General features: G+C 35.6%; 1 protein-coding gene across 1 annotated transcript in view; it reads right to left on the reverse strand.

Annotated features, from left to right (window-relative positions):
- LOC124722040 overlaps positions 1 to 15,884 on the reverse strand; it is a 1,041,203-nt gene that overhangs the window by 61,469 nt on the left and 963,850 nt on the right. Inside the window, exon 21 of the mRNA XM_047247232.1 lies at positions 5,022 to 5,216. Within this exon, the coding sequence (XP_047103188.1) occupies positions 5,022 to 5,216 (195 nt within the window). The remainder of the gene's footprint in view (positions 1 to 5,021; positions 5,217 to 15,884) is intronic.

The following is a 15,884-nucleotide window of genomic DNA, read 5'->3' on the forward strand; positions in this document are numbered from 1 at the left end:
TAGGCCAAAGCACGGCAATGATGTGGTACCAATGGGCATGCGAGACACAGAGTGACACCAGTGCGAGCATGCCACTGTTACTCAGTGGGTGTCTGCACTGTTCTGCGATCCCACCAGCCATGGTCCATGTGGGTCGAGCACACTCCCCACCATCACGTACGAAATCAGACAGCCATCGCATGTTCACTACATTTCTCGCACCCGCAAATGAAATGGCATCCACAAGATGAGAGAACATTTGCACCAGCCAGACACACATACATTGCATTCTGTGGCCATGAGTCTGTACTGCATGCTTGATAACTGGGGAGTGTATACCCTCTGGGATCAGTGTTTGAGCTGTTCACAACTGTCACACAATCACCCACATGGACATTTCAATTTTAATTATTATAACTTTTCAGTGTACATATTTTGCTGTGAATAAATGTGTTTTGCATATGAATTTAATTACTATCATATATGCCTACAGTTTGACTAAGTGCATGGGTGCAGCAGTAAGCCAGCCCACTGTACAACAGGTATGAAAGCAGCAATGAACTATGTGTTGCTTGCTTCACCTTCTCTGCACAATTACAATGGAAATACTATAAACAACAGTACTGCCAAAATGGAGTTACTAAACACAGCCTTCCAAAATTCCTTCACCAAGGAAGATGAACTAAATATTCCAGAATTTGAATCAAGAACAGCTGCCAACATGAGTAACTTAGAAGTAGATATCCTCAGAGTAGTGAAGGAACTTAAATTACTCAATAAAAGCAAGTATTCCAGTCCAGGCTGTATTCCAATTAGGTTATTTTCAGAGTATGCTGATGCAATAGCTCCATGCTTACCAATCATAAATAATCACTTGCTCAATGAAAGATCCATACACAAATACTGCAAGGATGCACATGCCACACAAATATTCAAGAAAGATAGTAGGAGCAATCCACTAAATCACAGGCCCATATAGTTAATGTTGATATGCAGCAGGATTTTGGAACATATGTTGTGTTTGAACATTATTATTGTTTATTGACACACAGTCAACATGGGTTTAGAAAACATCATTCTTGTGAAACACAACTAGCCCTTTACTCACATGAGGTGTTGAGTGCTATTGACATTTCCAGAAGGCTTTTGACTCTGTACCACACAAGTAGCTTGTAATCAAATTGCTTGCTTATGGAATATCATCTCAGTTATGTGACTGTATTCGTGATTTCCTGTCAGATAGGTCACAGTTCACTGTAATTGATGGAAAGTCATCGAGTAAATCATAAGTGATTTCTGGCATTTCAGAAGGTAGTTTTATGGGCCCTATGCTGTTCTTTATCTATTAAAGCACTTAGGAGACAATATGAGTAGCTGTCTTAGGTTGTTTGCACATGATGGTGTTGTTTATCGTCTAGTAAAGTCATCAGAAGATCAAAACAAATTGCTAAACAGTTTAGAAAAGATATCTATATGGAGAAAAATTGGCAATTGACCCTAAATAATGAAAAGTGTGAGGTTATCTACATGAGTGCTAAAAGGAATCCATTAAACTTTGGCTACATGGTGAATCAGTCAAATCTAAAGGCCATAAATTCAACTAAATACCTACAAGTGACAATTATGAACAATGTAAATTGGAAGGAAGACATAGAAAATGTTGCGGGAAAGGAAAACCAAAGACTATTGTGACATTGCCTGCCTTTTCTTTCTCGTTGATTGTCCTCGGTGTTGACATACTGCGTTGCTACATTGGCCGAAAAATGGGGGGTGGAAGTTCAACACTGACTACTTTAAATGGTGTAACCGACAGGTGCACATTTGCGTTTCACAGTTTTTTACTTTCACTGTTCACAACACCCCAATAATACACAGCTATATGGACGGTGCACTATTGTTTAACTTTTGATAAGTCTCATTGATAGGTTGCAAACAAATGTCAACATACTGCTACAATAGTTTACTGTTGAACGTCTAAGAACAGTAAAACCTAACCACACAGTTCTTGCCGCATAATACGGCAAGTATTGAACAGACACTGTAATTATTTTAGCACATGGCCTATTACACTTATTTCACAGTTAAACGGATGCACTGTTGTTGTAACCAATATGGGTTTCTCGTCTGAAAATCATGCGTGGACTGACTGTCTTGAGCCCAAAAATTGGGCCATTATGTATCATCACAACAATAGGTGCTGAAACTACACATTGTTTGATATATAAGTTGCAGAAATTGCAATTAAAACAGAAATCATTCAATTAACTGAATACATCAAAAAATTGGTTCTTTTTAACAGTTTCTTCTACTACAAGGGTTAGTCCTAATTATTTGTTTAAATGATGAAATTATCTGATATAGTTACACAAACAATACTTTTGATAAAACTGGTAATTACTTTGGAATTAATTAAGAACTGGCTCTGTTAACATGTTTTCGAATAGAGCCAAATAGATCCTTTAAGAATACTATTAGTTGTTCCTCCAAATGTTTATAACTAGTAGAGAATTTATATTTGTTTATAAATCATCAATAGAATTTAAGTTACAAAACAATTACTGATTTCACCCTATAACAAAAGATATTAACAAGGAATACTCAAAATAAATCAGAAAATCAATTACATACATCAAACTAAGCACAAAATTAGATCTGGTGTTATATTCTTTAAAACTGAGGGCCAACCTTTCTCTTTTATGGAAATGGAGATTATATTCATGTATGTTAATAGTAATTAGTCAAAAATGAAAAAAATAATTTTAAGGAGGCAAATGGCAAAACAAGAGGCGAAGTAAAAATATCCCAGCTTGCCACACATCGTGGCGAAAATGTAACTGATCTAATAAAGAGACTGCATACATTATGCTTGTCCACCTCTTTTGGAGTACAGTGTGGGATCCTTACCAGATAGGATTAATGGAGTACATAGGGAAAGTTCAAAGATGAAGTTCAAAGATGAGCAGCATGTTTTGTATTAGTGCAAAGTAGGGGAGAGAGTGTCACTGATATGATACAGGATTTGGGGTGGACATCATTAACACGAAGTTGTTTTTCATTGTGGTGGAATCTTCTCATTAAATTTCAATTGCCAACTTTCTCCTCCAAATGCAAAAAAATTTTGATGCAAACCTACATAATGACAAATGATCATCATAATAAAATAAGGGAAATCAGAGCTTGCACAGAAAGACGTAGGTGTTCACTTTCTCCGTGCGATGGTCGAGATTGGAATAACAGAAAATTATTTTTATAACAAAAAATTGTTGTTAAGGTTAAGGGAAATTATTGTTAAGTTTAACAGAAAATTATTTTTAAGTGCCTTTGCAATGCACTTAAGTGTGATTTGCAGAGTAACCATGACGGTGTAGCTGTAGCTGTAGCTGTAGATGTGGTTGTCTATAATGTTGGTTGCATTATCACCTTTTTTATTTGTTGCTGACATGTTTTATTGACACACGCTGGGGTCTTCTAGACCACACAACATGAACTACATACCTGGTTTCACAATATAGTACAAAATGTTTTTATGGAAATGTGTCAAATGTAAGTATCCTAAGTTTGGTGATGTTGTTAATTGGTGAATAGAGGAACATGGCAGTGATATAGATCACAAAATAGATAAGACAACAATGTTGCAATAGTTAGTGATCACAATTCTGCTGGTGAACAAGAGTATCATTCAGTGGATGAACTTCAGGACAGTGGTGTTGGTTATCTTCTTGTTTCTCAAATAAAATACTTAAAGTGTTAGTTAACACCAATGTGTTCTGGGTGGTGGCAAAGGAAGTTGTAGAAGCAGTGAATGCCAATTTCGGAGATTTTCCTTGTGGTACTGGGTGCAATTTTTATGTGCAAGTTTAAACCCTGGAATTGGGACATATTCCAAAAGGAGAACAAAAAGTGTGTGTCAGTTGTGACTGCTTAAATATCATTGCTGCTTGTTGCATATATTTAAGCTGTGCTATTAGGAACATAACCACAGCTCTTGTTTATCATTACCAACATTACATACATTTGGGCTATTACTGAAATTTAACCCAACACCACAATTTGTTTGGTAACCTAACTAGAAACTACGCTAAACACAATATAATGTTGTGAGTTTGGTACCATTAAGAGACAAAGCACTAGTGACATTAATTGATCTGACTTTTAATGACTCGTACCACTTCAGACCTAAGATGTCCAGGGCTCAAGAAATTGGTGAGAAGTTTGTAGCTATGACAATGCAAAACGTAAGCGCAAATTGACATTGCGAACATTCAAAAGTTTGAATGGACTGATAAAAAATATTGTAAACTGTGGACAGACATTACTTCTGGGAACATAAAAGCAATGCATTTGAAAGTAAGCCAGTCTACACTGAATTTGAAATGTAAGCCAGTCACTCAGAAATGAGGGGTGAATTGTGGCAAATCTCATGATCAAAGATGCTTAATAATAAAGAATAGGGGTTTGTGATGCACACATGTACATTCACTATTTTTGAGTTAAACAACTGTACAGAGATTAGAATACATACAAAATCAATTGTTGGCACTGTTTGTAGGTGCTACTCTGAAATGAAAAGACCAGCATCAGGAGGAAATCATGGTAGACCACTTGAAACCAGACTGAAGATTGAAGAAAAAAAAGAAAAGAAAAAGCTGGCTATTTCCAAGTAATACTGAAACATAAATTAATCTATGCCTTTCATAATGTTTGAAGAGTGTTTTTACAGGGAGAAAGAGTCATGACATAAAAGAAAAATAGGTTAAGATAGAGAAGGGTTGGAATGAAGCAGAGCTCACTACAAAGTTCTGATGAAGAAATTGAAACATGGGTTTTCATTTAAGTGATAGTTTACCTTGCTCCAGTTGTATCAGCAAACACTGAGTAGAAGCTTCTTCTCTATCTCAGACAATGTTGACAGTAATTTCTGAGTTTTAGTTTGAATAAAATATATGTGAATATTTTGAGTAATTTTAGATTTATTTAGCTTCCAAGTGTCAGATATTTCTATCAAAACAGGCAAAGATGCTATAGTTTCATTAGGAACTTACCTGTTCGGGGGATGGGGTATCACTTGGGATGTCTGTGTCTTCTTCCTCAAGTAATGGCTCCAGTCGTCGTCTTGGAGGGAATGATCTGCTGCTGGTGCTTGCTAAAGGTGGTGTTGCTAGTAACTCATCCATCATCAATTCAGTGTCTTCCTCTGCTGTTTCTATGGATATTGAATCAGCTGGTGTTTCATGCTGCTAAAAGAATAACATTATACTCTAAAAACATCCACAAAAATGTTCCACTAGTTGAACATTAAATATAAATAAAAGCAATCATAGCACAGATTTTTAATAATGCAAAAATATTAACATATGAGGGGCAGGAAAACAGTGGAATCTTTCGGTCTGTATTATTCATAAGGCAAATTATAAGGAACTGATGTTTTGTCACAGGAAAATATCTATGCAAAATCATCTCATAAAATGCATAGGTTACACAAATATCATAATTATGGACATCATACAACAGAACATGTTTTCATATCTGGAAATCTACATTTCTGTGTCAAAAGTAAATAAACTGTGTACTGCAGTTTGCATTCCACATACATTATACAACTTTGTAATGTTGATTAAAACTGTTGATGGATACGTTGGCCTATCTCTGTAGCTCAGTGGTCAGTATGTGTTACTTCTATATGGAGGGCCTGAGTTCAACTCCTGGTACTGCCAGCAATTTTTCCTTTATGGGAGGACTGGAACAGAGTGCTCTCAAACTCATGATGAGAACTGAGTAGTTACAAGTGAGAAGTAGTTGCTCCAAGGTCTGGGAAGCTCGCATCAGCTGGGGAGTGCTATGCCAACCCAGTGACCCTCCATACTACATCACAGTGATATCACTGGCAGAGGATGACTCGGTGGCTGGTTAGTACTAAATGACCCAACAGGGCCAGTACATTGAGCTTTAGCCTTAGTGTATATATTATCATAGTGGGTCTGAGGAAATGGCTCCTTCTAACTGTATACTGAAGTGTGATGCAGGTAACTGTTATTGTGAGGGTCATTTCTAAAGTTCTGCACACTATAAGATAGAATTAATGAAAATAATTTACTTCATAAAATACCTTTGCAGGCCTTCAGTATAAACTCCATTCTTACTTATGACAGCTTCCCAACATTTTAATGACTTCTGCATTCAGGATACAGCACCTTCATTGTTGAGCTGTCTGATTACTTGGGTCACCTCACTCAAAGCTTCATCAATATCAAAATGTTTTCCAGGGAGTTGTTCCTTCAATTTTGGAAACAGATCAAAGACTGGTGGACTCTTGTCAGTACTGTATGGTGGGTGCAGAAGTATTTTCCATCCATCCACAATGGTTGAGTGTTCCTCTCACTGGTACTGCAATATGTGGTCTTGCATTATTGTGGAAAATGAGGACACCAGCTGCAAGCATGTCTGGCCTTCTTTGACAAATTTTGAGGTACAAAACATTTTGCAGAATCAGCTTGTAGTACGTGCCTGTTACAAAATTCTCACTGGGGCACTCTATTTGTAGTTATGACTCCATTCGTGTTGTATGCAAAGATCATAATCAGATCCACCTTTGAGTGCTGCCAGCAGAATTTTTTTGGTAGCACCTTTTCCGTAGTGATGATTGAGACTTCAGACTGATTCAAGATCTCATGCCCAGGCTTCATCAAGTGGAACAATCTTTTCAGGAATGGTTCTCCTTCTGTTCAACAATGTTGAAGCAATTCTTCTGTGATTCCTTTGCAGCCAGCTTTCTGCTCTACACTCAAATAATACAGAACTCATCTGGCAGCAACATTTCTCATCTTTATCTTTCCAGTTATTATTCTGTAAACTGAAGAGACAGACATTATGGCCTCATATGCAATTTCCTCACATGGTTTTTGTTGAACATCTCTGAATATGTCATTAACAATAATCTGGAAAGGGTACTCTGTTGCAGTTGATGGCCTTCCACTTCTTGGGTTACCCTCAGTACTTATTCAGCCTTCATGGAAATGAGCAGACCAGCATGATACAGTGCTACTACCTATTAAAAATTTTAATATAGCTATCACACATGATAGTTTGCTACACTTCAAAATTCACTGACTTAGTAAATAAATATAGTTTCACATTGAATTTCTTTGAATCTAGCAGAGAGAATGGCCAATCAGCAACATGTATTGACAATGTTATAACTAATGTATATGAAGATGTGTATAAATTTTGTCTAGATCTGGGTATTTCAGATTATTGTGCACTGTTCAATGAGCTGCCACTGACAGACAGGAAGATTTCACGTTTGAGAACCCATATTAGCAGGAACTTTAGCAAAGAAAACTTGCTAATATTTAGTAAGAAGCTAAAAGAGAAAAAAACAGTCTTTTGATCATTGTAACTCAAGTGAAGAAAACTTTGAGAAATTCCTAAACAGTTTTCTTGGTGTCTTTAATGAAACATTTCCACCTTGACTCTTCAACAATAAAATGACATATAAATTAAAGTGGATTACCCAGGGCATAAATATTTCCAGTGTACGGAAAAGGGAACTGCACACAGAACTGAAATATAATAAAGATACTGTTTTCATTGAATATGCTAGATTCTACAAACTATATTTAAAAGAGTTGTCAAGACAGCAAAACAACTGGCAAATAACAGGAAAATTTTAAATCATAAAAATAAGCAAAGGCTGTGTTGTCAGTCATTAAATCTGAGTTAGGTGTCAAAGCCTGTAACCAAGAAATTTCAAACTTTTTCATTGAAGGAAATGCTATTGTAAGTCCAACTCAGATACCAGAGTACTTTAATGAATTTTTTATAAAAGTAGCAAAGTCTGATGTAGATGTAACAGATTATCACAACAAAGTAAATCCCTTTGGCCTAAGTGAAAGCTCTGGAAACTTTACAAAATTTTTAAAAGTTTCTGTGAAGGATGTAGAAAATGCTATTCTAACATTAAGAAACAAAAAATCTGCAGGTTGGGATGGAACGCCCATGAAAGTTATTAAAGCAGTACACAATAAAATTGCAAACCCACTAGCTCAAGTAATAAATCAATCCTTCGAAAAAGGCTGCTTCCAGAGGTACTGAAATATGCTGAAGTCAAACCACTCTTCAATAAGAGATCAAGAGAGACCATGGGAAATTATTGTCCTATCTCAATTCTCCCAGTCATATATAAAATATCTTAAAAGCTTGCAGTTTCCCAAATTCAAAATTTCATTGCAAAATATTCTGTTATTCTAAACAATCAATTTGGTTTCCAGCAGGGAAAAAACACCATAGATGCAGTGAACAGTTTCACTGAGAAAATAAATACATCATTAGACAAGAGAAATAAGGTGGCAGGAATTTTCTGCCACCTCGCAAAGGCATTTGATTCTTTAAATCGTGCACTGTTTATTCACAAATTTGAAAAGTATGGCATTAGCGGCCATGCCCTACAATGGCTTAAATCGTACTTATCAAACAGAAAGCAAAGAGTTAGCATCTCTTTAAATGGAGCATCTAAGACCCATATGATGAAATTCAAATACAGACAGTCAAAATGTGAGCAGATTAAGATTTTTCACAACAACCAAGATATAGAAGAAGTTGACTCAGTCAAATTCCTAGGTTTAAATGCAGATAAAAATTTGAGCTGGCAGGCACACATTGAATACCTAGCAAACAAACTGAGCAGCTTTGCATTTGCAGTGCAAATATTATCAACTGTAATTGACATGGACACATGAAAAGTAGCATATACAAGCTACTTTGAATCCATTATAGGTATGGTTTTGTTTTGCAGTAACTCGACAAACATAGCACAGATACTAAAACTAAAGCAAAAATCATTTTAAATATGCTAATCATAAAGAATCATGTTGTCCATTATTTATAAAACTTAAAATATTAACTCTGCCATCCCTATACATCTATGAGATTATTGTATTTTTGTACACCAAACATGAATTATTTGAGGGAAATGATTTTGTCCATTCACATGACACTAGAAACAATGAAAATTTTATGCTCCTCACCAACCACCTCAGGCTATATGCCCAGGAACCTCAATAAATGGGAATGAAAATTTGTAATAAATTAAAAGGGAACAAGTTAATGCAGAAGAATTTAGGTCCACTTAAAAAAATGCTATACGAGACACTGACACTGAAATTTTATTACTCAGTGAATGGATTCATGCAGGGAAAACTGGATATTTCATCTGGATACAATGTGTTACATATTCCAAGAAATATCCTTATAGTGTTATTATTTATTTTGGTGCTATTATTTATTAGTGTAAAAATCATTGTAAATTTATTATAAATTTTTGACATGTCCCCTGCATGCAAACCAAATGGATTGTAAATGTACATCATGAGATGAATACAACACAATTCACAAATTCACTACACTATTCCCACAGATCTCTCTCAAAGTGTTGTAAAGTTCTGTTGGGTTCCTTCCACGTAGGGGTTTGATTTTGATGCAGGAATGCTGGTCACTGTGTATAATCCAAACTGACTCGGTTTCAGCTTCTGTTTTAAATCTAATTACTCCTGACACAACCATGTGAACCAGCAAATGTATATGACCATCATGCCTAAAGTCTTGTTCATAACTGACATGAATTTTGACTTGATCATACCACTGTAAGGGTTGTGCATGCACAGTGTGCAGGAATTTTGAAATGACCTTCATATTAAACAGTTTTCACAATCTTACAAACAAATCTTGGCTTGTTTCTTGTTTTCCATTTCCAATTTACATTCTCTGCATCTCACCATTCTTATATTTTTTTATTGGAATTTTAGACACTGATACTATTGTTGCAGTTATCACAAATAAAATGATTGTCAGTTAACAGCAAATTCTCATTCCATTATTTTCCCAACTTCCTGTTATACACAACCAAAAGAAACAGGCTATTGCAAAAAAATACTAGCCATTTGTAATCTGCTTCTCAATAGCTTCACTTTTGTAGTGGTTCCTTGTTAAGTACTGTGACCTTGTTTGACTTATTAAATAATTTAATATGAAGATGAAAACAGAGTAACAGGAATAGGAGTAATTATAACTACACAAATTGTGAAGCAAGAAAAGAGTTATTTGCAGTGTAGTGACAGAGTAGATAATGTGTAAATAGAATAGAATAGAATAGAATAGAATAGAATAGAATAGAATATTTTTATTAGCCTTTCAGTATTTTTCATACAATTGGCTTCATCAAAGTTTACAGAGGGTTTTAGTTTCAGTACGACATTCAAGTAGTTACAGAAATGGGAGAAAAGGAACTAAAGACCTTTTCTTCAGCATTATGTAAAACAATGTTTTATACAGTAATTAAATACACACATAAGAAAAGAATCACAGTAAATAACTAGCTTATATAATATCAAAACATTTTCTTCATAACTTAGGTAAAACATATATTTTGATGATTAGTTTCTAAGAATTCTTCAGCTGTATAGAATTTGTTGTTTTTTAGCCAGGCTTGCAATGTATTCTTATATTTATTTAGTGGTACTGTACGAGATGAGCATGGTAACTTATTGAAAAATTTTATGCTTAAGTACTTATAGTTGTTGTGGACTACAGCAAGTCTTGTGGAAGGCAAGTCCAGCAGGTGACTGTTTCTTGTACTGTGTGCATGCACATCACATCTCCTGTTCAATTTTTTTGAGATTTTCTCTGGCATATATTAAACAGTTATATATGTACATGCTTGGCACTGTCATTACGCCAAGAGATTTAAAAAAAAATTCTGTAGGACTCTCTGGGTGCTAACCCTTCCATGCACCTGATTGCTTTCTTCTGCCATCTGAAAATACTTTCAGCCCCTGGGGAGTTACCCCAAAGCAATATTCCATATTGCAGTTGGGAATGAAAAAAAAGCATAGTATGAGTGAAGTAGCAATTGATTGCTCACACTGTTTCTTAATTTATACAATAAGAAAAGTACTCGTGCTAGTTTACTGCATAGATAATTTGTGTGTCTTTCCCATGAGAGCTTTTGGTTTATGATTAGTCCAAGTAGTTTCACTGTTTTGTTTTCATTTTTAGTTACTTTGAGATTAAATATTATTTCTTCTGTTGATCTATTTGTTATTCAGGTTTTATCTGCCATATAAAAGACACTCAAATGAGACATCATTGAAATACATGAACAATTAGAAGAAATATTGGACCTTGTTAATGGGGAAAGTTAAATATAAAAAAATTAAACTTTAACATATTATTCATGTAGGACTAATATGTGAACAGGAATTGTTACATATATTAAAACAGAACACAAGTTCAAAAACATTGCAACAAGTAGATTTTGTAGTAATCAGCATATGAAAATGTGTGCTTATGAATCCATACTGAAAAATACTTCAGTTTTCAATGTAACTGTGTATAGAACCCCACTGGGAAATTTTGAAACTCTTTACAAGGCATATGGATTTCTTACTACGCTATGTGTCAGGTGACAGCAAGCAGTTAATAGTCTGTGGTGATTTCAGAGTAGTTTTTCTAAAGGATTCAGATAGGAAAAATAATCAGGAAACCTTATTTGGATCCTACAATTTGATCTCAATAACTAATTTTCCAACATGGGTGGATAAAGACAGCAGGACGCTAACTGACAATATTCTTCTTTGATGAAGCTCAAAGCAAGAAAATAGCTGCAAAAGCAGAAACAAATGCTCTCTATGATCATGATGCACAGTTAGTTAGGATAGATGAGACAGTGTCTTACAGTATAGATACTCCTCAGTGAAAATCAGATGAATAATTAATCATTCCAGGACAAATGTTTTTAAAATGGTTTACAAGGGATGGCCTGGAATGAAATTCATAATAAAACAAATGCTGACATAAAATTCGATCTCTTCCATGATGAACTGGTATTATGACACTATGTGATCAAAAGTATCAAGACACCCCCAAAAACATACGTTTTCATATTAGGTGCATTGTGCTGCCACCTACTGCCAGGAACTCCATATCAGCAACCTCAGTAGTCATTAGACATCATGAGAGAGCAGAATGGGGTACTTTGCGGAACTCATGGTCTTCGAATGTGGTCAGGTGATTGGGAGTCACTTGTGTCATACATCTGTACGTGAGATTTCCACATTCCTAAACATCCCTAGGTCCACTCTTTCTGATGTGATAGTGAAGTGAAAACATGAAGGGACATGTACGCCGATCTCCTCTGTTGACTGATAGAGACTGTTGATAGTTGAAGATGGTCATAATGTGTAATAGGCAGACATTTATCCAGACCATCACACAGGAATTCCAAACTGCATCAGGGCCCACTGTAAGTACTATGACAGTTAGGCGAGATGTGAAAAAACTTGGATTTCATGTTGCCACACATAACACTGGTAAATGCAAAATGACGCCTCGCTTGGTGTAAGGAGCATGAACATTGGACGATTGACCAGTGGAAAAACATTGTGTAGAGTGACAAATCACAGTACGCAATATGGTGATCCAATGACAGGGTGTGGGTATGGCGAATGCCCATTGAACGTTATCTGCCAGAATCTGTAGTGCCAACAGTAAAATTTGGAGGCGGTGGTGTTATGGTGTGGTTGTGTTTTTCTTTAAGGGGGCTTGGACCTCTTGTTGTTTTGCATGGCACTATCACAGTGTAGGTCTACATTGACGTTTTAAGCACATTCTTGCTTCCCACTGTTGAAGAGCAATTTGGGGATAGCGATTGCATTTTTCAGCATGATCAGGCACCTGTTCATAATGCATGACCTGTGGCAGAGTGGTTGCATGACAATTACATCCCTGAAATGGACTGGCCTGCACAGAGTTGTGACCTGAATCCTATAGAACACCTTTGGGCTGTTTTGGTACACTGACTTCATGCCAGGCCTCACCGACCAACATCGATACCTCTCCTCAGCACAGCACTGCATGAAGAATTCCCCAAGAAAGCTTCCAGCACCTGGTTGAACGTATACCTGTGAGAGTGGAAGCTGTCATCAAGGATCAGGGTGGGCCAACACCGTATTGAATTCCAGCATTACCGATGGAGGGTACCACGAACTTGTAACTTAATTCTCTGAAATGTCTGAGAACACTTCACACAGACATTTAATAGGCAATGGATTGGTCGGGGAGGTCCATTACATTGCCAAGCTTATTCCCCTTTTCTTAATCACTTGCATTTTTGATTTTGGGTGCTGCAAGCCCATTAATGGTGTACAAACACTTCAGGAATGCATCATCAATGCCTGCCTGTGACCAACCTGGAGTTTTTCACAGAGTTTTTGTTTCCCTAAGAGCTTGCAGTAGAAGAGAGAGGTTTCACAGTAATAAAAGTGAATGAATGCTCATAGCTCTTGAGGTATGCCTTTTAGATCCATGTTTATTGGATATTTTTTTCTTTTTTTGGTCTATAATATCACCTCTAAAAACATGGAATACTTTTTAATACCCTGTATAGTAGCGCTAAGTTGTCTAGAGGAATTTATTTATTAAAGTAACTTATGATCTGTGTACCTGGAATGTATATTGGAACATATTATTTTCCATTTTTCCAAACCATAATACCATAAGGTATTATTTTATGGGGAAACTCTAATTGTGTGCATAACATCTTAACACTGCACAAGAAAGTGGTTTGGATAATTGCGGGTTCCTCAAATAAGGCACATAGTAAACATTTGTTTTGTGAACAAATAATCATTACAGTAAAACTATATAGTCTGTCAAAATCAATTAACAGTTATGAACTCATGGGACACAAATTATTTTATAAGCTTCCACAAACTGTACAAGATTTATCGGAACAAACATTCAAACAGACACTGCATAACTGTTAGTTGCCTACCCATTCTACAATATAAAGTAATTTGTTACTTGTAATGTAATTAATCATATGTAATGTTAATAATTAGCCTCTTTTATTTTTAAATTATCCATTGTATTGTACTATGTGAGAGATTTCGTCATTGTGGTAATGGTCTAATGACAACAAAATTATTATTATTATTTCTTTCCTTTCTCAGACGTTATGTCTGGTTAAAAATGGAAAGTGACGTGGACCTTGATCAAGCGTGACTTCCTTTTAACTGTACGGTATATTTTACATTGCATTTAGGAACTTTTGGGTAATTGAACATGTATCAATAATTACAGATTTCTGTAGTTGTATATATACGTTTGGATGTAGCTGTATTGCATTGATGTACTGGTGGATATTGTTTGGTATGACTCCTGTAGTTGATAGTATAATTGGTATAATGTCAACTTTATCCTGATGCCACATGTCCTTGACTTCCTCAGCCAGTTGGATCTATTTTTCAATTTTTTCTCCAGTTTTCTTCTGTATATTTGTTGTATTGGGTATGGATATTTTGATTAGTTGTGTTAATTTCTTCTTTTTATTGGTGAGTATGATGTCAGGTTTGTTATGTGGTGTTGTTTTATCTGTTATAATTATTCTGTTCCAGTATAATTTGTATTCATCATTCTCCAGTACATTTTGTGGTGCATACTTGTATGTGGTAACATGTTGTTTTATTAGTTTATGTTGTATGGCAAGTGGTTGATGTATTATTTTTGATACATTATCATGTCTTCTGGGGTATTCTGTATTTGCTAGTATTGTACACCCGCTTGTGATGTGATCTACTGTTTCTATTTGTTGTTTGCAAAGTCTGCAAAGTCTTAGCCATGCGTTGGATGCGTCTTGATCGATGTGTGGCTGTGTTAGATGATACGGGTGCTTGCCATGTAGTGTTTTCTTTTTCCAATTTACTTTCTCCGTATCTGTTGATGTTATGTGATATAAAGGGTTGTAGAAGTGGTTATGAAATTGCAATGGTGCAGCCGATGTATTTATATAAGTGATTGCTTTGTGTATTTTGCTAGTTTCTGCTTGTTCTATAAAGAATTTTCTTAAATTGTCTACCTGTCCATAATGTAGGTTTTTTATGTCGATAAATCCTCTTCCTCCTTCCTTTCTGCTTAATGTGAATCTTTCAGTTGTTGAATGTATGTGATGTATTCTATATTTGCGGCATTGTGATCGTGTCAGTGTATTGAGTGATTCTAGGTCTGTGTTACTCCATTTCACTACTCCAAATGAGTAGGTCAATATTGGTATGGCATAGGTATTTATAGCTTTTGTCTTGTTTCTTGCTGTGAATTCTGTTTTCAGTATTTATTATTATTATTATTTTTTCTTTCTATTCTCAGACTTTATGTCTGGTCTGAAATGGAAAGTGACGCGGACCTTGATCCAGCGTGACTTCCTTTTAACTGTACGGTATATGTTATATTGCATTTAGGAACTTTCGGGTAATTGAACATGTATCAATAATTATGGATTTCTGTAGTTGTATATATAAGTTTGGATGTCGCTGTATTGCATTGATGTACTGGTGGATATTGTGTGGTATGACTCCTGTAGTTGATAGTATAATTGGTATAATGTCAACTTTATCCTGATGCCACATGTCCTTCACTTCCTCAGCCAGTTGGACCTATTTTTCAATTTTTTCTCCAGTTTTCTTTTGTATATTTGTTGTATTGGGTATGGATATTTCGATTAGTTGTGTTAATTTCTTCTTTTTATTGGTGAGTATGATGTCAGGTTTGTTATGTGGTGCTGTTTTATCTGTTATAATGGTTCTGTTCCAGTATAATTTGTATTCATCGTTCTCCAGTACATTTTGTGGTGCATACTTGTATGTGGGAATGTGTTGTTTTATAAGTTTATGTTGTAAGGCAAGCTGTTGATGTATTATTTTTGCTACATTGTCATGTCTTCTGGGGTATTCTGTATTTGCTAGTATTGTACATCCGCTTGTGATGTGATCTAATGTTTCTATTTGTTGTTTGCAAAGTCTGCATTTATCTGTTGTGGTATTGGGATCTTTAAGAATATACTTGCTGTAATATCAGGT

The sequence above is a fragment of the Schistocerca piceifrons genome, chromosome X (assembly GCF_021461385.2).
Source record: "Schistocerca piceifrons isolate TAMUIC-IGC-003096 chromosome X, iqSchPice1.1, whole genome shotgun sequence".
NCBI lineage: Eukaryota > Metazoa > Arthropoda > Insecta > Orthoptera > Acrididae > Schistocerca > Schistocerca piceifrons.